We start from the raw sequence: 24,476 nt of genomic DNA, 5'->3' as shown, positions 1-24,476 counted from the left end.
AGGTCCTTCCGTCAGATTCGGTATAAACTTATTTCTGTTAAACCTTCACTGTGTTATTATAGTGGCATGTTTCATTAGGACCATTGTGTAGCATTGACTGATATGTTATGCGTGGCCACGAAATAGGTCTTGACTTTGTATACAGTCCCCCTCTCTTATGCAACCTCTCCCCACTGGGATCTGTCACCTATTGAATTCGATCGAGATAGGCTACCCCTGGGACCAGAATCCCATTCCACTAACTTGAGACGCAGGATTCACCGGAATATCAAGAGGCCCCTTGATCGCGGTGCCATCGCTAAACGTGAATGAGGCCTCGTTGCGACTTCCGATAATTCCGGTGAACTGCTGAGGCCCCTGGAGGTTATCAACAGAGCTATATTCCAAGGTCGCAGAGTTGCTTTGGAAAGGCTGAGTTGGCGGGTTGACGGTGCCCGAAAGGATGTACACACCATCGTCGATAGCGAATTCAGCGGTAAATTTACCAGACCCGTTAGACTTGATAAACCCCGGGGCAGAAGACATCTGTGAAGAGTTAGAGGCTAGTCAGTACTAATCAAGATACGTAAGTGACGTACCTTGAATTTGTGAATGTAAAGGTTGAGTAAGGATGTGTTTGTAGGATAAGGCTTTGTCTGCTGTTGAATGAGGAGAGAACAGAGAATTTCGTGTAGGACGACCTCAATATAAATACTTCAAGTCAAGAAACTTCCCCGCCATTGTTCACGCTTCATATCGTAGAAGGTGACCCAAATCTACCGCTTATACGATGCCCAATAACTTCACCGCCTATCAATGTCAAAGCGATGAGACAGACTAGACAGAATACGCGTCACAGACGGTCCCTAGTTTGCATGTCAGCTTTCAGCTACTGGTTGATCTTTCCCGCTTCAAAATAGATACATTGAGGCCAGGCAATTGATCTACATTAATAGCAAATGTATGAGGGGTTTGTTGAGGATGTGAGATCAGCATCTCGGAATATGTCCAATTGGCGCTTGATGCTTTCAGTAGTGCCCTGCATGTCTCATGTTCCTTGGCGGATGAGTTAATGGTATGACCCGCACGGCTGACGTCTTTGTGCCTGTAGTCAGAAATTAGTAAATGCGGAAATCAAGTTGCCAACTATCCATTGACGAATTGATGGTCTTTAAATGACTTTTCAGCCTTGGCTCCTGAGACAACATATGCACTACATCGCCAGCATTAAAGCACAGTTGTCATCTCGATCATAGATTGCTTCTCCAAGACAACGCTAGTCATCAATCTTGGAACTTGCAACCATCCCTGTGCAGTTGCCAACTTTCGGTCAGCCGTGTGAGTGAAAGTCTCAGGTTGCGATTTGAGATAAAGGTCTGGGAACGCCGATGATAGTCGGAGCATATGCATTTCAGATCAAAGGTGGTGGTTTGTGATTTCAGGCTGTGTTTTCTCAAGTCTTTACAAACCAAGCATATCACCAGTACATGATATATCTACGAGCATACTTTGTAGCCTAGGATAACACCAAAGCCACCTTGTTGGATAGCAGAGGTTTCGCTAGAGACCATAAGTGAGCTGTCACATTCTCTAGTGCAAAGTTAGCCTTGAGCTAGCTGGTGATCCTTTCCACGTTACAAGAATCCGACAGATCCGAGCACGACACATAGCGGAAGTTAAGTGCTCAAGGCAGGACTTGTTGAATATGTCTTCTACAGATGCATAACTAGCTAGGTCATTCAACAGCTCGCCATATGTGCATATCGGCGGTATGCTTCATTCTGGTTCGTATTCTATCGGGGTCATGACAATTGGGCCACTACGTTTGTCTGCCGGGCATACAATGGCTAGCTAATGCTGTCCATGAGTGCTAACAGAAACATCAGAGGGGCGAGGTGGACTTATGATTTGAAGCACATGGTCGTTCTGGATATCAATTATGGAGCTATCAATCGTCCACGATTTCATAGTGGTGTTGAGTCTCGTTTCAACTTGAGATATCTCGGCTCTGGAGTTCTTCATAAGCTCATGATAGCTTGAGGTCTTGTATACGCATGTGTAGGTTGAATCCTGCCTTCGTCATGTTCTTCTCTTTCTCGCCCTACCCGATGGACAAATTAGCTTTATTTTGCCTTTGTATTTTTGGTGTTTTTACGTGCGTATGTGCTAAGCATTTGATCGAATTCGCCAGTGGCTGACAAGAAGTGGACGGGAGGTTTGTTGATTTAACACTGGAGAAAAAATAAAGGCGATTTAGTGCAGCTGGTAGTGGTTGCTGCGCTATCGACAACCCTAATTCTATGGGATTAGAGCGCTGTGACTAGTGCACGCGCCATCACACGCGCCGAGTTGCACATGGTGTTTATTTCTTCTTGAACAAGCTCCTGCTTGTTGACATTATAATAGAATGGTAGGCATTATAACACAAATATCTCATGATGTTCAAGGATCTCCGAGCTCAGTAGACTATAGCCCAGCTGCGGCCATGTTGTACAAGCTCCAGCCTCAATGTACATGCACGTAGAAAGCTTCACTAATATTCTTTGCCCGCCTGAATAGCCAATGCCGTGAGAATATCACGAGTGCTAATTCCTATAATAAGCGAATAAATTCCCTAGATAAGGAAACAATACTCTCATATTGAGAGTCGTCTTCGACTATTGTCTACCCATCATCCAACGCCTGTAACCATGTCCCAAGGCAGCCTCATAAGGCCAGCGTTTAGCGCAATGCAATATAAGCTCGCCTATCAACATATCATGCGATAGCTGTGCAAGTTGCCTCAGTTGGCGCAAAAAACCATCATCATCAAGTAGACGGCCAGTGAAAAGATCCATTTCTATCTGAACCTTCTGGCTCATCATATGCTTCCGTTCCCAAAGGGTTTGCTGGACCAGCTGCTCCTTGTCTGCCGCATCTAAGGGCACTATGTACTCAAAGGTACAACAGGGCCAGTTGGACAGACTTATTTGAAATTCGATACGGCCGTCGGGAGTGTTTCTAATTTCCATAGTATTCCCCGCCCATGCATTTAGAGACTGGGGGGATGGGGAGCGGTCAGGATTCTCCTCAGCGGGGTCGTATGGATAATGCTCCATTATTGACGAGTTATTGCGACGGAGACTTGTGTAGAATGCAGGGAGTTGTGACGAGCTCTATGCCCAGTGGAATGCAGTTGGTGCGAAATATGTTGGGAGAAGATGCTCGCCGCTATTCGACCTTTATAGCTTGGTTCACTGCGGTGATGCGCCTTTGCATCAACTTTGAATCAATGCTGCTTGCTGGATCTATCAATTAGGGTAAGCCATGCGTCACGGATTAGATCGCTCTGATGAGAAGTATTGAGCGTTTCATTCACAGAGTCGTAGTTTCAGCCTATCAGGATAAAAGGCTTCTAGAGGTCTCTACCAACCAATGTTGCATCGATACTGATCCTGGTTCACGGTGCGCATACCAAGGGATGTATTGAGATACCATGTACTTGTTCATGACGCTAACAAACTGACGAAGGACCATTGAGACTGTAGTAATAAGTTTGACAAATGGCATGATTCACTATCTGAACAAGCTTGATCTACGTGAATACCCAGGCAGGCCAGGTTCTAGTAAGCGTACCGTGTAGCGCATGTGTTTCCTTCCCGATCAAGCTTCTTGTTGGTCTTAACAAGCCAGATCTTCATGGCCCAAACGGTCGCAATACACATAGTCGCAAATCCGGCATTGCTTGCCATTCCGATGAGATATCGTGGGCCGTCTGACTTTGGGTACAGATACGCAGTGTAGATGTACGAGGCGTTAGCGATAACGTTGACGATTGACAAGCTGACCGACTTCTTCTCAGCTGTAGAGCCAAGCGTTGCGGAAACCCAGCCAAGGATCATCGAGTTGACTGCATATGCACCACTGGCGAACAAGAAACAGGCAATATATCGGGCAGGCGTATTGAGCGTAACACAGGAGATGATGTATCCGACGAGTGCCATTCCCATACAGGCAGTGATGTGCCAAGTTCGCTCATTGAATCGACCAGAAGACCATCCTGCAAGGTATCCAAAGAAACCAGAGACGAGGTAGGGCGGGCAAGTCAGGACCAGAGTGATGGTGCTGTTGAACCCGAGGGAACCGACAACAGTAGGGAAGAAGTTGTTGAAAGAACAAGCAGAGAGATGCATGTTCTGGATAAAGCAGAAGAGCCACAGGCGAGGATCACGAATAGCTTGGAAAAATCCAGCTCGAGCTCCCTTACTTTCCTCCAGACCAACAGTATCGCGTAGCATTCGATCGTGTGCAAGTTGTCGTTCTTCTTCGGTCAATCACCGAGTCGTCAAGGGACTATCAGCCAGAGTGAAGGTTCCAATAATGCCAACAGCAAAGGTCAAGACACCTTCAATGATAAAAAGCCACTGCCAACCCTTGAGACCGTGGTGTCCATCAATCGTGCCAAATGTCGCCGCAGCGATCAAACCGGAAAAGGATGTTGCAAAGATGTTTCCGGAGTATAAAATCGATAGTCGCATAGCAATCTCCTTTCGTGTATAGAAAATCGCCAGTAGGTAAAGGGCGCCTGGATAAAAGGGGGCTTCAGCGACACCGAGGAAGAATCGAACAACGACGAGACCTTTGTAGTCTTTGACGAGGGCGGTGCAAGCAGACACGATAGCCCAGCCCATCATGCAGATGGACATGTACAGAGAGGGTCGGACGCTTTTCGAGGAGATGAGCATGTTGGATGGGATCTGCATGAGCAAGTAACTTATCAAAGGTCAGTCTTTTCGCAATGAGAGGTGAAGGCATACATCATACCCAACGAAAAGGATCGAGATACACGTGTTGTACTGTGTTCCCTTGAGGCCAAGATGATCCTCAAGACCGTTCAGTCGCGCCTGGGCAATGGCATTTCGATCAAGCTACCAACATCAGCATAGTCTACCAGACAGCTGATATCAGACTCACGTAGTTGAGGAAGTACATGGCCCAAAGAGTAGGCATGATGCGAAAGTCCAACTTGCGAACAAGACGAATCTCAGCTGGGTCTGTCTTCTTCACAGCACCAGAGTAGTCAGCCTCAGGGTCAACAAGGACACCAGGCTTCTCAGCTCCATCAGCAACAGACATTTCGACAAAGTTGTCTTTAGGCTTTTGCTCGATGCTTCCGCGCTTGGAATAAGCAGTCATGATGAATGGTCAAGAGGTTGTAGAGATGAGTAAAGTGCTGAGGAAGCCAAGAATGGAGCGAGTGGTCTGGCATGTTATATATCTTGGGTCTCGTGGCTAGGGGCAGAACCTTTGCATGGGTGATTTTCCTGGGGCCCCGGATTCCCCCAGATCAACATTTGCTAGATCCAGTCCAGACCTCGACGCCTCATACTCTCGTGGTTTAGTGGCGGAGGAAGAAAAGGCCGCCATTGGAGTGCGGAGGGGCAACATAGCTGTTGAAGGTGCATGTTGATGATGGGGTTGAGACGCTTGCCATTACTTGATTCAGTTAAAGGCTTTGGAGAACGTCCGTTGGGGTCTTCGGAGTGACGAGAGAATATCTATGGAAGATGCTATCGCCAAGCTCATGATTTAATATGGGCTTGCAGTTAGTACCACGAAGCTTCATCACGCCTCCTTCAATTTCCCTTCATTACAATATAGAGCGCTGTCATCTAAGCCAATGCACCATTGTCTCGGCTTGCTCGCGGCTAGTACCCTATAGACATTGAGTAGTCGCCTTCAAAGTGTCTTTTGATATTCCTATCTATACCGGAATATTATCATACTCCGGCTGATGATGCTGGGATACTTTTCACGATTATCAATGAATATCTATTTATTTGTTGATAGGGTTGGAGGGTCTGGGGTTGACCAATGATTGCCGCGAGGTGACCTGACCTGTCGGAGGAACAAGTATCCACGGAGGTTTCATCGTCCGCTCTTCGAAAAACGACTCTCGTGATAGAAGTTTCCGACAGAACTTACTGGCCACTTTCGCAAGAATAATGGGGTTTGTATATTGAAGCGAGTAACACTTGACCCAACGGTTTATATCACTACAGAGCTAAGCATGAGTTACGCCTCTTCATAATGTCATTGGTTTTGGTGTTTCTATAGAAGCTCCAATATTTGAGTGATTACCCTACGCTCATCGAGAACGGTCCGTGTGACCACCTGCGCCTGACCTATGTCGGAGTACTTTGGGCTCCACCTCAACTTCCCATTACACTCAAGTCACTTTGTTAGAAGGCTAACACCATGTGCCCCCAGTGTGACCGTTGATCTAACCTAGCACACTCCATCCAAATTGATTTCACAGGCTGCCGAAGCCTACAGCATTAAATAGCAGAGATTATTAGCAACCTATTAATCTGAAAATGATTTACTCAACTGCATCATCCTAGTAGTACTAGTTATCATTCTCCGATTATCTGCTGAAATTTATCTTTCAATTGGACACGCAACATTCTGTGCTAAACTTCAAGCTTCATATCCAAGGCACGAGTTTCTCCATGTCGAGACGTATTTTTTCCCACCAAGGCAAACCATTCATCTCATAGGATAGACTTCATCGACATGAGTTGGGCCCCCGATTCACCAGTTGAATTAGCTGATGGCCGTTTGGTCTGTGGCACTCATAGCTTGGTCGTTTACGGACGCTGCTGCGTCGACTACAGTTTCATGGATGACGTCGTTGACGAGGACTCAATCGAAGGGCGAGTGAGACTTCCAGAAGAGTATGAAGACGATCTCGACCACGCTGGCTCTCTAGATATTGAGAGGCTGGATCCCATCCGCCGCATGGAAATGTCTATAGGTAGAGGATCAGTCCTACCAACAGTCTTCGTACCGCCCCCTTCGGCAACTCCCCAAAGCCTGTTTCCCGCAGGCGACAGCCGCAAAGCCCACCCACCTGTGGCACGATTTATTCGAGTGGACGATCCAAAGTCTTTTCTTATCTATACCGACGGTGCATGCCTTGGTAACGGACAAGTTGAGCCTAAGGGAGGATGGGCTTTTGTCTTCGGGCCTCAAGAACGAAACACCACTTCGAGTGTAAACGAGCGTCTGGAGAATCAGGGTCCATTGGGCGATTATGCCCACCCAACCAGCCACAGAGCAGAGCTTCGAGCTATCATCGGCGCTCTCCGTTACAGGAACTGGGCAAGCGAAGGTTTCACCACTCTTGTCCTGGCAACTGACTCAGAATATGTCGTCAAAGGTGCAACAGAGTGGATCCGAGCATGGCTGCGGAGGGGCTGGAGGAAAAGTGACGGGGCGGTCGTAAGGAATGTGGAAATGTGGCAGGCCTTTCTTGGGGAGGTAGAGCGTTGGGATGAGTACGCTGTCAAGATTCAGCTTTGGAAGATTCCGCGGGAGTGGAACACTGAAGCCGATCGGCTGGCGAAAGAGGGTGCACAGCTTCATGAAGAGCTTACCTATAAAGAAAGGCTGGGTATTTCCCCATAACTAGGAAGTACGAGCCTTTGAGCGAGCGGTGAGAAACCGAACATGGTGGCATTATCTGCCGAAGCAAATGGGTCTTGATTGCAAGGAAATGTCTCTCGCCGGCTTCTAGCCTATCAGTCTCGGATGAGGATTATTGACCTGTCAAATTCGATTCTATAACTGTGTTCCTACTATAATAAAGCATCCCCATTAGTGTTTACGTGAAAATGAGACTTTTCTAAAAGATAAATAAAGACTGGGTAAATCCGGCTCGTTCTTTTTAACCGTCAACTTCACTTCTTGCTTGTTTGATGCTTTCTATGGTCATTTCCGTTGCTGTAGCTGGACCTCGCAAACCCCAAAGCTCTTCTGTCGTTTTCTGTGAAAAATCTATCACTGCCCCGCTCCTCGAGACAACGTCCGCCGCCGCATCCAGCGAGACTTCGACGTCCGAGCCAACAAGGACTATTATAATCGAATCATTGGTAATCTGTGCCGCGACAACCTTGACATCGGTTGAGACCACCACTGAGGCGGCCTCCACGACTACAGAGGCTGCGGCACCTCCTCAGGATATCGCTTGTCCTGCACCACATGGGCAGTGCTTTGGTGCTCATAAGATCGAATGCGGTTACATCATTACATCATCACAGGAGGCCTCGGTACGCCTTTCACGTCTACTCTGAGCGACTGCGCCTGCAGTAGGCTGGGTGGCTTGTAAGAGAGGAGCTTGTGCTCACTAGATGGAAGGGTTTAGTCGATGTGCTTTGTCGTCATGAAATCGAACTTACATTTACCAAGGTGCCGTCAAGGGAATCGAACAATGGGTTCTCATCAATACCTTTCATGTATGTAATCTTGCAGCCCCTTTATGAATCTAACCACTACATTAATATGGTCATCTCTTAGATCATTTCTCCGCAGTCGACCTTGATCATAATGTTTTGATCAGAAGCATGCTGTAGAGCTTGGACCGTGAAAAATTGCTGATCATTTTTTTGGTGGCATATCTCGTTATTGTTTGCTACTTGTTGGTGAAGCCTGTGTAGTAGATCTCTAGGCCATACAGCCTTTGTACATCGCTTTATGAGCTGGCCAATAGTTTCTATATGGAAAGTTCTATTTTCACCCTGAAGTATCTAAGTATAGTATCGCGCAGCTCGATATTCGCCAGATTGCGACCCAATGTCTCTGGAGGAACATGCCCAACACGAAAGGCCAATTGCGTCCCTTGTAGGACCGACGTTTCAGGGCTTGGGGTTAATGAGGCTTCGATGAAGATTCTTGATTGGCTATGTCCTGTAAAGCAACTGGTTTGCTGATTTCCTCACCTCGCACCCCAAAACCAAACCCGCTGCACCCCGAAATGCACCTCAAACTCATCAACCTCGATCTCACCCCAGACATTCAGTCTTTCAAAAAGGTCGATACTGCCTCAGCTAACTGGTCTTTTAGTACGAAACTCTCTTGTATCAACGTTCTTTTTATTCTACAATACTTGTGGCAGAGTTTACCGCATCATCCGCCATGGCCAATCCCCAGCTTGACCATGATCCAGATGACGGAGAGGAGCCGGAATGTCTGCGACAAACTCAATCACGCAGAGCGCAGCCACTCTCGAGACGCTACCTGTCGTCTGAAATAGATGAAGTAGAGACTAATGACTTGAGAGTTGCTACGCCCGTGGCTGACTCTGACACTTATCAAAAAGTACAGCACAGGCCTCGCAGAGCATACACAAAAGCCGACATGGGCATCTATATGTTGCCAGAGCAAGCAGTGGACTCCTAGTATGAGACTCCTCCAAGGCGCTACCGAGCAAGGCTTCCTGAGTTGGCATCACTAAGCAAATGCGGCAACAGCAATAGCCCATCAATCACCCCAAGGCGCCTTGCAAAAGACACATCCCGAAACGATACCCTTCCAAACCCAGCCCCTAGGGGTGAGTCAAACATGATGCGGCAACCAGAGACTCTGTCTATCACCCAGGAACAGCTGGTCGCTGAGGTTAAAGGTATTTATGCCGGCCTCGTTATGGTGGAAACAAAATGCATTGAAGTCGACAATGCTCAGTCTACCGAGGGACGCCTCACCCCTGAAAAATGGCAGCATCTCGTTGCGCTCCATCGCACGTTAATGCTTGAGAATGGTGCTGCCTCCAACCTCTCTTCTCCCAAGACACCGCATGATCACGAACTTGGAGCGCTTCTGTCCGAAGTGTCTCTACGCTCACAGAGCTTCTGCCGACTCAGCAGTCGCTTACATCCACTGTTGCAATCTACAAAAGGTTCCCCTTCATGCGTACGGTTTGTCGAATTCTTTCAGCTGATCAGCGCTCTCTCCGACATACTCGGTAAATACAGTTCGTTACTGGATTTCACAGACACGATTCTTACGGGATTGTTTAATTTGATCACGTCGATCATTACACGGTTGAACTTGAGATTTAGATCCGCATATGAGGAACTGAAATGCAGGAACGCGTCAAACTCTGATAATATTTGAGTTCCTCAATAATATGCGGCATATATGTACGACAATGCCCTGGACTATATTACCTGCATTGCTGGTACTATGGGGTGTTTGTTGGATGTTCATCATCGGCCCTGGTGATCTTGAGCCAGAGAAGTTTAAAGCGCCTGTCCCGACGTTCTCACCAGCTCCAGCTGCCTATGACTTCCTTGACAACTCTGGTCCAGCCTAGTTCGAACGTAAGATGTCTTGATTTCTTTAGTTAGACACTTCTAACAGTTAGCAGTTGGCCTGTAGAGCGTTCTTATGCCCGAACCTAGTACTACAAGCTTTGATCAGCACCTTGCTATGGATAGTTTCCTGTTCTATGACGAGGATGTCACCACCGATCCTATTTACTCAGTCCAAGCTGCTCCCCAAGATCCAGACTTTCTGTTCTTGGACGCGTTGCAGAGGACCAGTGTAGGGATCGCGGAAACGTCCGCGAAGGAAGACCTCACTGGAGCGCTACCAGCTGCTATCACTCCAGATCCGATACTACAGACCTACGGAGAAGCAGACCGCCAAGAGCCATTCAATCCAATGGTTAACGTTGCATCGGCTGGCCAGGGAATTCAAAATACTGGATACGTAACGAAAAACCTACGTGGCGTCACATCAAGCACTAAACTCAAATGCAAACAGTGGCCAGAAGAGCACCTCTTACTTTGCATGTCCGAAATGTCAGCAGACATTCGCAACGTCATTTACTCTCGGCCGACATCAGACAGAAGCGCACAAGGAGGCAGTACCCAGCCCTGAAGAGTTGTTTTCATGTCCGAACAGAGGCTGCAAGAGGTCCGAGGAGGGCTCTCCCTTCAAACGTCTTTACAACCTAAATAGACATCTTCGAGTTTGCAAACACAATCCGAATGTTTCAACCTCATCGGCCGAGTCGGGCGGAATGGAAGAGCAATCATTGTCTCATCCAATTTCAACGCCAGCCTTACCTGATGAGCTACAGCCCGCGGAACCATTATCAGAGGGTTCGTCAGCAGAGAGCAGCGTTAGGAAAAGGTCGAGGTCGGAAAAAGATAATGACTGGAGTGAGGAATCATTGGTAAGAGAGATGAAAAAGAAGCTCAAGCGAATGGCTCAAGAGGTTAAAGAGAAGGAAGATGCATATCTGCAGGCTCGAGAGGGGCTGGAATCCACTCAAAAGACCATCCAAGTCATGGAGGACTCGCTCCGAAAGTCCTAGTCGGCCTTTGACTCATCGCTCCGAGAAAATCAGGCTCACGAATTGATAGGATGGAAGATCAGATCAGATGGATTGTTTTTGTAAAAGATAACTACACATGCAGCGCTCACTATACTAGACTAGGTAACAACTTACGCATATCTAAACGCTGAATATTCCCTCATTCGATACTCGACATGTCAGACGATGGATCGACATGTCGGTCGTGCATCGTGAACGTGGGATTGCCGCTGTCTATATCTTAGCTGACCTCTGTCTGACAGAAAACGTCAGACTGGCCTCCACTAGATGCCGCCAACTACCACTAATCTGAGTCCCAAATATTTTGTCGACCGCTAGGGCGAGAAAACTCGTGGATCCCGCTTATCCACATGGCAGGCGAGAAGTGCAGAAATGTGATATATCACCGGTCCAGTGGCCAAAATGAGCTTGCCTCGGCGTTACGACTGGGTACGTCAACGCTACTGCAACTGATGACTTGGCAGCCAATTGCCGACTTTTCGGAAGATGCAAGTTCAGCATGAAGCAAGGTGAACCCAACAAAGTTCGAAGAAGTATGCATGCGGTTCCGGTGAGAGTTGTAGCTTTGGAACCAACAACAAACACTAACATTCAGTTCAGTTCAGGCACATGCCTTTCTGGAGCAGAACCGAGTTAATATAAAACTCAACGGCACGTGCGGGAGCGGACCGGAGTCTATCCGGGGCTAAACAACAAATTGCAGAAGGGCCACTAGCAGTTCTAAAGTATTCGTAATACTCATGTCGCAGCACGCACCAAACCACAAAAGGACGGTCTACAAGGTTACTGCCTGGATTTTCAGGGCACACTAGACAAGGCCATGTTACTCTACAGCGGCGATGGGGATGGGGATTGGGTTTGTGTGTCCATCGTTGATGAGTGATTTTATTTAGTTAGACGAGGGCGTATGATTGAGCCTATGCTTGATTGTAGTAACGTGTGCTGATACCCACTTGTTCCCAGCGAGAGGATCCGGGAGTGCCTCTTGCAGGCGGTACATTAGCAAGATACAGATTGCGGGCATATTTTGCGGGCTGCCTTTGACAGGTGCTTTAGTGGTGTAACATTGGATATGCCCATGTTGTCAGTGACTCCGCGTATGTTGTATACGTACGTCGCGTGGCATACTAATCTAAGGAGATTGGGTTAATTAATCGTACTGAATACGTTTAAATATTAAAACAGATTGCGTCAATTCGCAACGATCGCAGAATTGCCCCCTCGTTATCATTTCCTCATACCACTACCTATCATTAGCTCGGCACTAAACAGCAGCCACCAGAGAATGGTCATGCTATTTTCAGAGCCGTTTGCACTAGAGCAAATTTGCCCCAGTCATAAACCCTGTCCCTGGCTAGCAACGTAACGGTCTCTACAAAGACTTGGACAGACGGAATTGAATGGCAGCAAAGAGACGTGTCGGGCTCTGATTTGGCTTGATATGCTTGTAATCGTCTGTTGATCAGTGAAGCATCGCACAAGACACAAATTGCCACTTTATCGTCATGTCATACCGGTTCGAGTCAGTATCAGATGTTAAACCAATGCTAACGAAGCTATATCATTCTGGCAAGGTCAAGGGTCCGTCACTAAGCCTCGCCCGCCAGCCCGCAGCTAGAAGCAATTCGTGCCACTGAAGAAAACCGTTGCTCTAGGGATTATTACTGTACGGGCTAGTCTCAGGGTTAGCCACCTGATGCAATCAGTGAAGGGTAGCCCGTAATGGTGGTGGTTTGCGTAATTCTCACCAGCTCTTTGCATGGTTGAGACCTTTTTACTCGGTATCCTGACCTCATTTGTTCTAGTGGCCGTTATTACCTTTCTCCAGTGTTTTGTGCTGATGAGGAAGGCTTGAAGCATGATACGACCCTGTTTCTGGAATCGAAGTAGCATTGAGCTTGGCGGTACCGAGGTTCTGGCTCTAGTGACAGGCGCTGTTGTAACCTTCAGAGTATCATCAGAAGAGAAGGTGTAGCAGCCAAAGCGCATGGAATCAACATTGAGTTTGATTAACATGCTTCATACAAGTTTCGACGATGATTCAGAAAGGCATCTTCGATCGGAAACTAGAACGAGTGCGATTGAGCTGCATGGCCCTAATTATCCCAAGCCATAACGTTTCATGTGGACACTCGATAGTGGTCATCAACCAGCGCCAACTGACTTGATGCTACTCCGCGTTATCACCGGGGATCCATTCTGAATGCCACTTACTTATTGGTTCTAGAAACGAATTGGTATTTTTATTGAAACATAAGAAACGTGAACTAAGTTCGTAAGTGCTAGCTAGAAATCAAGCGGTATCAAGGCTGCTAAAACATGGATATCCCTTCTACTCCGTAACCTTTTGTTCATGGTATCGACCTCGTGTTGGAGTCTTGGTGGCTTATCGAGTCTGCGCTCGTGACACTTCCTGTGACAGAGGTGCTGTTGAGTGACTCCATCTTGGCCATCTTTTTCCTCTTCTCAAACTCATCCAGCAATGCATGGATCGTGCCCAATGGAAACTCGTGTATCAAGGGCCTTGTAGATGCGGGGCAGACGTTTGACTCGTGATCCTTGAACTCCTCCATGGCAAGATTCAGTCGTAGTAATTGTTTCCACGAGACAATTGCATCACCAATTAAAAAGGTCGGCACCCTGGCCATGGCCATCTCTTCGAGGATCCAGCGCCGGTGGAAGAAGTTCCTGTTGAGAAAGTCTGCAGTTCCAATGGCAGAGTCGGCTTGGGGGTCGAATAAGTGGATAATGGGAATTGCCCACTCGTGATGGGGTGAGTAGTTCTCGGGGTGTTCCTCCTTGTCGCCAGGTTCCTGCCACGTCTCGGGCATAGCACTGTCAAATGCTTGGATGAGCTGGATCCCAATATCAGTCTGCGGTATCTTGAGTCCCACCCAGCCCACTACCATCTGCGCGCGCTGGTACACGTGGTACATGATGACTCTGCTCTTGGAATTCTCCCTCGAGTCCATCGAGTTGATGCAGATACAGTCGATCCATACCCGCAGCTTCGGCCTGTTGTCCACCTCTCTCCCGCCCAAATGCCTGAGAAGGTTCCTCAGCCAATTCGGTGATTTCCTCTCCCTGCCCAGACTCTCGCTCGATTTGCTGACGGCGGGGTAGAATACGGCTCGGACATGTTTGAGGGCGAGGGCGATGTGGACGGGGACGGGAATGGGACTTCGGTCGAGAATGATTCTGTCTTGGTCTGCGGGGTCGCCGAGCAATGAGGAGATGGCGATGAATTCGACGTCTCGGCTTAAGGGGAGAGTGACGAGGCGACAGACGACTTGGTCATTGACTGTATTTGCAGGTTCAATCTCCAAGAAACGGACCTCGTCTTTGGAGGTGCTCAATCTGGAGTAATTGATCCTTGGTCGTCGTAATTCGGATGCCATTTTCGTATGGTGAGGCCCCCGTGGGTAGCTAGTTACGCCGTAATGCAATACAGCGTAATGGACAGTCAATTAATGCGAACCTCCGTGACGGGCTGTTGGTTTGTCCGTCTGTTGGTTGTTGGTTCGTTCGCGTATCTTATGCACGTCGATGTGTCGGGAAGGTCGTGGCAGTCCACTCTCGGCACTGCTTGTCAACAATATGTAAGGATAAACCCAAGAAGACGGTTCAGAGCAGGCAATTCTTTTTCTTCCCTACCCCCCTGTCCAAGCTCCCACTTTTATTACATCCCCGCCCCCCCTCTCCACTAACTTGGTCTAGACTGCCCCTAGGAACCATCCCCGGCACGCAGACGGAACCGTCCTCGGAGGCCATCTCTAGCGTCGTGCCCGTACACTCCCTCCCTCTGTAATCAAACCGGACCAACAGACCAGATACAAGAATCAGGCCTACATACTAGTTCGGAGCTCGCTCTAGTGAGTATCAACCAACAGCCAACATGCAGCTCAGTGGTGGAGTTGCAAAGTCCCTTAAACCCCGTATCTTCCGCTCCCACTCGCTTTCAAAAAGTAGCCAGTCCCCTACCAGGCCTACCTAGCTTTAATCATCGTTCATGTAGGCGAACAGCTCGTTCGCTACCCCAAAGTCAGTCCGAGTCTTTATCTTGTGGCCTAAACGAAAATCATCATACACAAAATGGTACCCAGCCTAATCACACCGCCTCCAAGCCGCTCTGGAGAAGCCACACTACCAAAGGATGCCTGTCAGTACCCGGTCAACGGCGCCGAACCCGAGGGTCACTGGATTAAGCTTCCAGAAGCGCTGTTTTCGTCAATTATGGCAGTGGAACCAGAAGTCAATCCCTTGTATAAGACATCGAAAGCTTTATCAGACGAATGGCTGAAAACGTAAGTCGACTTCACTTCACTTGGGAGAAGGGTTCAGCTCCCTCCATCTCGGTAATGTTTGAGACATTGCTCGCTAACAGCCCTATTATACAGTGCATTGCGCATGAACGACAAGACAGCGACCGTCTGGAGTAGGCTCGATATTGCCTACATGAGCGCAATATGTGCCCCGCATGCTGATCTCGAAACACTGAAGCTGATGAATGACTGGAATGGATGGGTCTTTGCATTCGATGACCGTAAGTCAAGCAAACAAAACCGCGACTCCAATATTCTAGAACGGCCCGCGCCGCGTTTGCAGACATAGAATTCCACGGCGGCTAGGGAAAGTAAAAAAATGTGGCTTCCGCTAACAAAACAATAGCCTTTGACGAGGGAACATTTGCCAATGACCCCATCAAAGCAGCTGAAGAAGTCATCTATACCCTCGCGACGCTCGATAATATCCATCCCTTAGTATCACCCGACGAGAACCCACTGCGACATACCCTCCAATCCTGCTGGATGCGGTTCAGAGAACGATCGAGCCCCAGTCTACAGTACAGATGGAAGAAGCACCTTACCATGTACTGTGTCGGCGTGCTGCAACAGGTTGGCGTCCAGCATAGGGCGACACGGCCTACAATCGAAGAGTACATGGACATGCGCGCTGGTTGCGTGGGAGCTTACCCCTGCATTGGTCTCATGGAGTAAGTACATACCGTGCCCTACCATCTCGTTGATTGCGATCCGCGGTTTCAGTCGCTGCACTGTAAATGTCCCTGTAAAAAACACAAGCGTGGCTGGAAAACTCTTCTAAAGCTTTTGGCGGTTTCACCTTCGCCTAAGGCTATCCTTGTTCTGGCCAAGCTGCAAGCAATCATTCCACGGTAGTTCGACTCGATTGGCGCCCAATTGGCCACTGAGCGGAAAAGTTCAGGCATCGGAATCAGCCAATCACAGTAGCAGAACATCACTAACTGGGCCATTCAGGTTTGCCGAAGGCATCGACATTCCCCAATACGTCATGGACCATCCCTCAATGCAGGCCATATCACGAATCACATGCGACTTAGTCACATTGTAAGACCTTCCAGAAGCCTTCCATTTTCCCCACTGACAACGGCAGACAAAACGACTTGTGCTCGTACCGAAAAGATTTAATCCAGGGTGAAGAGAGTAACATCATCTTCATCCTGAAGGATCAGGGCATGACTGATCAGCAGGCGGTTGACCAGATTGGGGAGATGCTGTATGACTGCTACCGAAGATGGCACATGGCCTTGGCGAATCTGCCGTTCTGGGGCGAGGGCATCGACAGGGATGTCATAAAGTTTGTCAATGGATGCCGAAATATCGCACTCGGCAACCTTCACTGGAGGTACGTGCAGCCGCCCCTTTCAATTGACTTTGATATGCTGATAAGATCAACAGTCTATACACGTTTAGATATCTTGGCAACGATGGTCCAGAAGTCAAGAGGACTCGTATGATGAAGCTCCCTTAGCCGAAGAATTGTTGGGGACGAGAAGCGAGAAGCGAGAAGTGAGAAGCGAATTGCGTGGAATGATGTCGTGAGCTGACCCTTCAGGCGAGAACAAGGGGGTTTTCGCTTCTAGAAGGAAAGGGTCAAAGCCCACTTTAGATACCCGTCCGTATACGAGAAATTGACTTCTATATTAGTTGGTACTTCAACTTCTGTTCCAACAATTGTGGCTTTCGTGCATGCAGTTCGAAACCCGGTTCGTGAGTGTTGGCTCTTGGTTGTTGGTTGTTGGTTAGATGGGCTGGATGAGGAGGAATGCTGACTATCTCCGAATTCCTTTAATCTTGGAAACACCCTCATATCTGGAGATGTCTCGGGTATTGGTTCTCGATGCGCAGATCAACAATTCCAATAAGAGACAATGTTGTAGATCGTATATTGCCGTGCAGATGAGATAGGCGTTCAAGTCGTCTCTAGAGCTAATGCTGATCTGGTTGTCAAAACAGCCAACTCCGACTACCTGCATGAAGGGGCACCAATTTGTGGCAAACAACAAAGCCGCCTCTTGTCGTAATTATATGTGTTCAAATTCGTAGACATACATTAAGCAAAAAGAGTATCATGGTCCCAGCGTAAGGGGTTTATTGACTGAGTGATCTAGTGGCTGTGATGATGTGATATGTGAGGTTTTCCAACCAAGAGTCGTTTATCCACAGACTTATCCCCGACCCATAGACAACGGTTTAAGCGTCGGAGCAAGTTTCATAGAACCAATTCATCAAAACGTTGGACCAAAAGATAAAAACGTGGCCTTGCATGTATACCAAGACATCGCAAAAAAGACATCCAAACGGGCCTGATTCGAACAGACGCCTCCGAAATAGATTTCTAGTCTATCGCATTAGACCACTCTGCCACTGCGCCTTACGTAATGGATACCAGGGAGCACAGGACAAAGGACTCATACTCTTGCAGACGCCGGAAAAGGAAAGGCAACAGGGATTATCCTCATTCGTTTATGGCCAGTGATTAACAAGTCTTTTAGCTGCACTGTAATTAACTTGTGTTTGTTGGAGTTCTGTTGGCGCTGTAGACTGGCCATTCTGACTGTTGAAATGTTTTAAAAATAAAGTATTATATTATAGTAACATTAACTAAATAGCAATAATTAAAACTTTTAAAGAATAAATTAACCAGAATAAGCAATTCTATTTTATACTTGTTAAATATCTCTTTGAGAAGAAGAGCTCGCTCACGAACTGGCTCTTGCTGCTGCAGTTACTTTCTGTTTCGATCCGAAGATACCCTACACCAATGGCAATAGAATGACAACCAAGACATTTTGGCTAATGTCTGAATACATGCGGCAAACGTGAATATAAAGATCCATCGTTTATCTAGAAATCAACATATTGTGGGAGGGAGTAACTAGATTTCTTATTCCTCGTGATTCAAGCGTCTTTTATCTGTTATTGTTGCTGACGTGGGTTGTGTGTCAGCTCACAGCTCATTCAGTAAACACTGGCTCACGCATGAAATCATTAAAAAACCGCCGGTGCCAAACGATCAGAAGCCAAAGGCATCGCGGCTACAGACGCTCATCTCATCCCAACATTCAGGCTGCCGCGGTTCTTGCCCAAAACAGTCTAGCTACCCAATCATTAAGCTTTCGGCTCATCGAGGTCATAGCCGAGCGGGTTCCATGTGATATCGTCAGATTCAACGGCCGCCGGAGAAACGCTCAATTCGATTCAGTTCACTCCATAAAACAGGTGAAAAGGCCCGATACTTATGAAGAGCATATTCACCGTGCCGCACTCACGATCTCATCAGTATCATCTGGTGCGTAAAAAGGACCGATGTGACCTGATGAGCTAAGCCCAGGGGAGCATCTCGAGTGCGGGGATGACGGGGTGATCAGCGAACCTACCCCAGAAACGTCATGAGGCTAAATCGGGGTTTCTGGGGTTGAGGTTGCTATTGGTTACGGAGATTCATGATTCTCGGCGTAATTAATTCGATAGTGCAGTCGGAAATATGCAAGACGTGACGGTTTCATGATGGGGAATGATTCCGCGTCTTTTTGAGTTGGATATATAACCCAGATCATCCTGCTAGTGATTGCATCAACAGTCCTCTTTGTCCTTCATTCATCATAGCCAACCTTTCTCCCTTCTGGTATCCACGGAGAATGTTTAATCAGATCTTGTATGGCCTCACGGTCTTGTTGGCCTTCCAAGGCCAGGCCACTGCATCGCCTGGCGGTTCCAGCCTTGATCGCTTCATTTCGAAAGAGGCCGACATCTCCCTCAAGGGCGTCCTTGCCAATATTGGCGCCGATGGCAAGCGAGCTCAGGGCGCTGCTCCTGGTGCCGTTGTAGCAAGTCCATCGAGAACAGACCCAGACTGTAAGTCGATATGCAGAATACTATCGAAAATTGATGACTGAGACGTTCTCCAGACTGGTACACATGGACCCGAGACTCCGCCTTGACATACAAAGTCCTCGTCGAGCGCTTCATCCAGGGAGACAAGTCTCTCCAGCGCAAGATTGACGAATACGTTTCGGCCCAAGCCAAGCTCCAGGGCGTCACCAACCCATCCGGTGGTCCCGAGTCAGGCGGCCTTGGTGAGCCCAAGTTCCACGTCAATCTCACAGCATTCACAGGATCTTGGGGACGCCCTCAACGCGATGGCCCTCCTCTGAGAGCTACTGCATTGACTCTGTACGCTAACTGGCTTGTTTCTCATGGCGACCGCTCCAAGGCCATCAACAAGGTCTGGCCCGTCATTGAGAAGGATCTTGCGTACACCGTCAAGTTCTGGAATAGAACCGGCTATGATCTCTGGGAGGAGGTCAACGGATCTTCGTTCTTCACCCTCTCTGCTTCACATCGTGCTCTCGTCGAGGGAGCTGCTCTTGCTAAGAAGCTTGGCAAGTCTTGCTCCGACTGCACAGCCAACGCTCCTCGTGTTCTCTGTTTCATGCAGAGCTTCTGGACCGGCACTTACATCGACTCGAATATCAACGTCAACGATGGTCGCAAGGGCCTTGATGCAAACTCCATTCTGTCGTCAATTCATACCTTTGATCCTTCCTCGAAGTGCACAGACTCAACCTTCCAGCCTTGTTCATCAAGAGCTCTTGCAAACCACAAGGCAGTAGTGGACTCCTTCCGCTCCATTTACGGCGTCAACAAGAACAGAGGTAAAGGCAAAGCTGCTGCTGTCGGTCGGTACAGTGAGGATGTGTACTACGACGGCAACCCCTGGTACTTGGCTACTCTTGCCGCTGCCGAGCAGCTGTATGCTGCTGCTTATCAATGGGACAAGATTGGTTCAATCACTATTGATAGTGTTTCGCTCCCCTTCTTCAGTGACCTTGTACCAAAGGTCTCCAAGGGCACCTACAGCAAGAACAGCAAGACATACAAGGCTATTATCAAGGCTGTCACTTCATATGCTGATGGATTTGTCGCTGTTGTGCAGACCTACACTCCCAAGGATGGCTCCCTCGCGGAGCAGTTCGACAAGTCTACTGGAACTCCCAAGTCGGCTGTTCACCTCACCTGGTCTTACGCTTCTTTTGTCGGTGCCGCTGAGCGTCGCACTGGCGTCGTGCCACCAGCTTGGGGCGAGAGCAGCGCCAACAAGGTGCCCGCTGTCTGCGAAGCAGCTCCAGCATGCGACACCACCATCACATTCAATGTGAAGAACGTTGATGTGGCGGCTGACCAGAAGGTTTACATTGTTGGCGGGATCACTCAACTTTCCAACTGGGCCCCTGCTGACGGCATTGCACTTGAGGAATCCACAAGCACCAAGGGCTTGTGGACGGTGAAGGTGAATATTCCTTCTGATACTAGTTTCGAGTATAAGTATATCAAGAAGACGAGTGATGGAACTGTTACATGGGAGAGTGACCCGAACAACAGTGCTGCGACGGGCAGTAAGTGCGGAAGTAATAGTACCATTAACGACGAGTGGAGGTAGAAGTTGGTGTGATGAGAGCTGTAACTCGCTTCTGTTTAAGTTTTGATAGATATAAAGGGCTCGATGATAATACAAGAGGCAAGACAATACTCTGGGTCGATCTCATATTGATAATCTACAGTTATTTTGTCATCACTGCGATCCTTTTCTTATGACACTAGCATGAAAAGCCACATTTAATGTTCACTCTACTGAGCAAGACCGTACATTCTCGATATATTCGATGGTGAATTGGTCAAGTGTTGGACGATAATATGACTTCTACGGCTACTCGGCACTTTGACTTTGACTTTGGGACCTATCCCTTATTTTATTGTACATGATATCAGTGAAAAGTGGGTTGAACCTGCTTGCCCCATTGCAAGACCTAGTTACAGCATATCAACGGTTGGCGAGTTGCTGCATGTCATCTGCAATAACACTTGAAGGATTCGAAGCGAAAGCTTATAGCATCAGGCTTACAAAAGTTCATGCAAACAGTCCGTTTAGTATTAAGCATAATTCCGATACGTGTGACCCAAAGAAAGACCCAGTACTTAAAACTTTAACGTAACGTCTAGCCTCGAGTTTTGCAGTTGGTACAGTAGTCCATGATGATAGTACATGAGTTGGAAAGGCGTATATGTCCGCAGATATCGACACCGTCATTCTCTTTAGCACTCCTTCGACTAGAAAATCTTCTGTTAGTATGGGTGTTATCTGAAGCGGACCATAACTTACGCCTCTTTGATGTCTGAGCCTTTCATGCCAATACCGTAATTGTCACACTGAAATTTAGCAACGCATGCAGCCTGGCCGAAGGAAGCTGCGACAAGGATACCTTTGGTCAAGCGGCTGTAGCGAGAAGCATAGTCGCTGTATACGGTGTCATCCTCAAACTTGTCGATCGCTCTGTCGCAAGCCTCACGAAGTCCCTTCTTAGATAGACCATCGCCAGTACCGCATTGTCCACCACCATCATTATCCACAGCAGTCTGACTCGGTAACGGAGTGGATACTGTTGAAGGTTCACCTACGCCGACCGACTGGGTGATCTTTGTGATACCTGGGATGTTGATATAATTGAGCATGTAAGCTGACCATACCAAGACCGTCCCGTCTGTAGTGGTGGTGATGGGTTGCTGGATAGGCTCATCGGTGATGGGACCAGTCTCAGGTACTGCAGTTATTTTTGATGGGAACTCTGTGTATGCGGTGCACTGGTCGTCAACCAAGCTAGTCGTTGCGTAGTATCCTTCACCGCTGATGGTAGTTGAGCACTGACAACATGGGGTCTCAACTGCAGGGCCGCCATGGATGACACATGGGTAGTATGTACGAGTTACTTCCTCGCCGGTAGATATCGGCGTGCCAGTGGTATCGCCAGTGCCTCTGGTCTTGGTGATTAACGTGCTGGGAGCTTTTGTGACTGAATATGTATCAGAGGCTGTTGTGAAAGTAGCAGTTGCTTCTGCATTCGAAGTCAAACTGTTCGATTGTACAGTCGTAGAATCTTCGGAGATGACGGTGGAGACTGCTTCTGAATCGGTCAGGCTAGCCATGGTTGACTCGTCTACCGTTGTAGAACCAGAACTGGTCGCTGTCACAGTATCATTCCAACCATCATCGTCACCAAAGATTTCGGCCCATTCCGCCTCCAGAGCTGCGCCTATCTCTGGATCAACATCGGCGGTGTAAGCGTCCTGCGGAATGACACCGACAGGATTGGTGTTGGGAACCCCAGCCCAGACAAACTCCGCCGTCAAAGTCACAGTTTCTGTGGCCTGAGTCTCGGTAGCACAGCTGGCGATTGTCGGACAGTCACCGAATTCCGTCCTAAACAGCACGATCAGTGTCCTTCCAGGGTATTTAAGATATATAGTTAAGTACTTACATGATCTGAGTTCCGTCGGAAGTCATGTATGAGACGGTCCTAGTACATTCTGGCTGTGTTGCAACTGTACATTCCTCTGAGGTAGTTGTTTCCTCTGAGGTGGTGGTGGTGGAAGTAGGCTCTTGCGTAGTTGGCAGTACCGTAGACACCATTGTAGACTTTTCATCTTCCTTGGTCGAGGCGTCGTCGTCTTTATCGTTATCATCCTCGTTCTTGTCACCGGGCTGTTTCTTCGGGTCAGGGTTGGCAGTCGGTGCAGGAGGCTTAGCTGCACCACCTCCTCCAGGAACGCCGCCCAACTTCCAAAACCATCCAAAAGGGAAGATGACAATAGCGGCACCATCATCGTCTGTGGTGGTAGTCGTGCCAGTAGATGAGATGTAGTCTTTATTTTGCTCAGGAACATATGTTGCCACCGTACCATCCGTGCCTGTGACAATTCCATCTTCTGAGGTCATAGTTGATGAGGCTAAGCTACCCGTTGCTATGGGTAGGTTGGTGATTTCTGACGTCTTTTCCCTAGTTAGGGTATTGGGGTCAGACTTTGTGACTGGAACTGTTTTCTCAAGGGTGGTCAAGGGCGGAGAGCGATCTGCTGAGTGTGTCAGAGTCGATGGACTTTCCAATTCGGCCGTACCGGTTTCCATGGTAGGCTGCGAACTTTCAAGGGTCCGAGAAGCTCCATCAGATACGGTTAGGGCTTCAGAAGATAGGCTTGTACTACCCAGCTCATCGTCCGATTGAACTGCAGTAGTTTTTGAGTTGCCTGTACCAGTTGTCTGGTCTGGAAACGTTGTGGTTGGCCGGCTCATTGAGTCCTGGAAAGGCTGCGAGGTATGGCTCGGAAACATTGTCGTCTCGTCAGGGGTACCGAGCTCTTTAGACTCAGTTCCACTTCGGGTAGCTCCAGAACTTTCGGGAATCCCGATAGAGGTATCCGAATTAGCAATTGAAGTTATTTCAGGCCAGCTGTATGTAGTGATTGGCTCAGTGGCCCTGCTACTACTAGTATCATAGGATGTGCCGAGATCTGGCGTGATCCCAGTAGCACGGTCGGTGGAAGCTGGGTCTTGACTAGTCAATGGACGCGTCGTTTTGAATAAGGGTTCCCTGGTTGAAGGAGTGGCAGGAAGTAATCCCGTCCAGTCGACCTCAATGGAAGTTACAGATACGCCCTGGTCATCTGAGACGGGGTCAGAGATGCTCTTGGTTGTTTGGCTGAGAACTTTGGAAGTGCCATGATCAATGTAAGCATTGGTGTCGGTATCAGTCTCAAGGCCCGTGCTCTCGAAGAAGGAACTTGAGCTAAGCGAAGTACCATCGATCATTCGAAGTGTTGAGACAGGGAGGAGACTATGAATGGGAGTTCTGGTGGCATTGGGATTACCAGAAAGAATATTGTTGGCCGAATGAGTGGAAACTGGTGGCACATCGTACACCTGGGAATATCTTTTCAACAGATGAGTGTCGCCTAGAAGATTGGCTTCTGATGTTTTCGCCAAAAGGCCAAGAAAAACGACACAAATCAGGGAATGAAAGGCCATTGTATGGAGGCGATATCGAATCAATGAGTGAGTGAAGAGGAAATTGAGATACTGGATTGCGATTAAAGGAAGAATCGAGGAGACCTCGAATCATTGAACATTGCGAACCTGGGGACGGCGAGATACCAGAAAGAGCATGTTGGCATAGCCATGACCA

The 24,476-nt window shown here is 48.2% G+C and overlaps 8 protein-coding genes across 8 annotated transcripts; 4 read left to right on the top strand and 4 right to left on the bottom strand.

Annotated features, from left to right (window-relative positions):
• Window positions 1–210: 210 nt before the first annotated feature.
• Window positions 211–975, bottom strand: FSUBG_8961 (uncharacterized protein; the record flags this gene model as incomplete). The annotated part of the gene is made up of 3 exons (XM_036687423.1): window positions 211–525; window positions 579–635; window positions 928–975. 3 exons carry the CDS (start codon window positions 973–975, stop codon window positions 211–213), a joined length of 420 nt encoding a protein of 139 aa, XP_036535526.1.
• Window positions 976–3,581: 2,606 nt separating this feature from the next.
• Window positions 3,582–5,154, bottom strand: FSUBG_8960 (vitamin H transporter; the record flags this gene model as incomplete). Its single annotated transcript, XM_036687422.1, has 4 exons — window positions 3,582–4,229; window positions 4,347–4,715; window positions 4,776–4,886; window positions 4,933–5,154. 4 exons carry the CDS (start codon window positions 5,152–5,154, stop codon window positions 3,582–3,584), a joined length of 1,350 nt encoding a protein of 449 aa, XP_036535525.1.
• Window positions 5,155–6,534: 1,380 nt separating this feature from the next.
• On the top strand, window positions 6,535–7,428 carry FSUBG_8959 (ribonuclease H; the record flags this gene model as incomplete). Its single annotated transcript, XM_036687420.1, has 1 exon — window positions 6,535–7,428. The coding sequence occupies one exon, from the start codon at window positions 6,535–6,537 to the stop codon at window positions 7,426–7,428; it is 894 nt and encodes a 297-aa protein (XP_036535524.1).
• A 1,345-nt stretch (window positions 7,429–8,773) lies between these two features.
• Window positions 8,774–10,680, top strand: FSUBG_8958 (Telomerase-binding EST1A; the record flags this gene model as incomplete). Its single annotated transcript, XM_036687419.1, has 5 exons — window positions 8,774–8,861; window positions 8,915–9,197; window positions 9,270–9,708; window positions 10,107–10,118; window positions 10,177–10,680. 5 exons carry the CDS (start codon window positions 8,774–8,776, stop codon window positions 10,678–10,680), a joined length of 1,326 nt encoding a protein of 441 aa, XP_036535523.1.
• A 2,811-nt stretch (window positions 10,681–13,491) lies between these two features.
• FSUBG_8957 (heterokaryon incompatibility protein) lies at window positions 13,492–14,538 on the bottom strand (the record flags this gene model as incomplete). The annotated part of the gene is made up of 1 exon (XM_036687418.1): window positions 13,492–14,538. One exon carries the CDS (start codon window positions 14,536–14,538, stop codon window positions 13,492–13,494), a length of 1,047 nt encoding a protein of 348 aa, XP_036535522.1.
• Window positions 14,539–15,232: 694 nt separating this feature from the next.
• Window positions 15,233–16,930, top strand: FSUBG_8956 (pentalenene synthase; the record flags this gene model as incomplete). The annotated part of the gene is made up of 6 exons (XM_036687417.1): window positions 15,233–15,444; window positions 15,538–15,683; window positions 15,809–16,133; window positions 16,417–16,506; window positions 16,553–16,804; window positions 16,858–16,930. 6 exons carry the CDS (start codon window positions 15,233–15,235, stop codon window positions 16,928–16,930), a joined length of 1,098 nt encoding a protein of 365 aa, XP_036535521.1.
• A 2,170-nt stretch (window positions 16,931–19,100) lies between these two features.
• FSUBG_8955 (glucoamylase) lies at window positions 19,101–20,902 on the top strand (the record flags this gene model as incomplete). Its single annotated transcript, XM_036687416.1, has 2 exons — window positions 19,101–19,317; window positions 19,371–20,902. The coding sequence occupies 2 exons, from the start codon at window positions 19,101–19,103 to the stop codon at window positions 20,900–20,902; spliced, it is 1,749 nt and encodes a 582-aa protein (XP_036535520.1).
• A 556-nt stretch (window positions 20,903–21,458) lies between these two features.
• FSUBG_8954 (uncharacterized protein) lies at window positions 21,459–24,457 on the bottom strand (the record flags this gene model as incomplete). The annotated part of the gene is made up of 4 exons (XM_036687415.1): window positions 21,459–21,570; window positions 21,623–22,717; window positions 22,776–24,214; window positions 24,428–24,457. 4 exons carry the CDS (start codon window positions 24,455–24,457, stop codon window positions 21,459–21,461), a joined length of 2,676 nt encoding a protein of 891 aa, XP_036535519.1.
• Window positions 24,458–24,476: the final 19 nt, after the last annotated feature.

The sequence above is a fragment of the Fusarium subglutinans genome (assembly GCF_013396075.1).
Source record: "Fusarium subglutinans strain NRRL 66333 chromosome Unknown NRRL66333_c0000129, whole genome shotgun sequence".
Lineage (NCBI taxonomy): Eukaryota > Fungi > Ascomycota > Sordariomycetes > Hypocreales > Nectriaceae > Fusarium > Fusarium subglutinans.
This window is presented reverse-complemented; position numbering and strand designations above follow the sequence as displayed.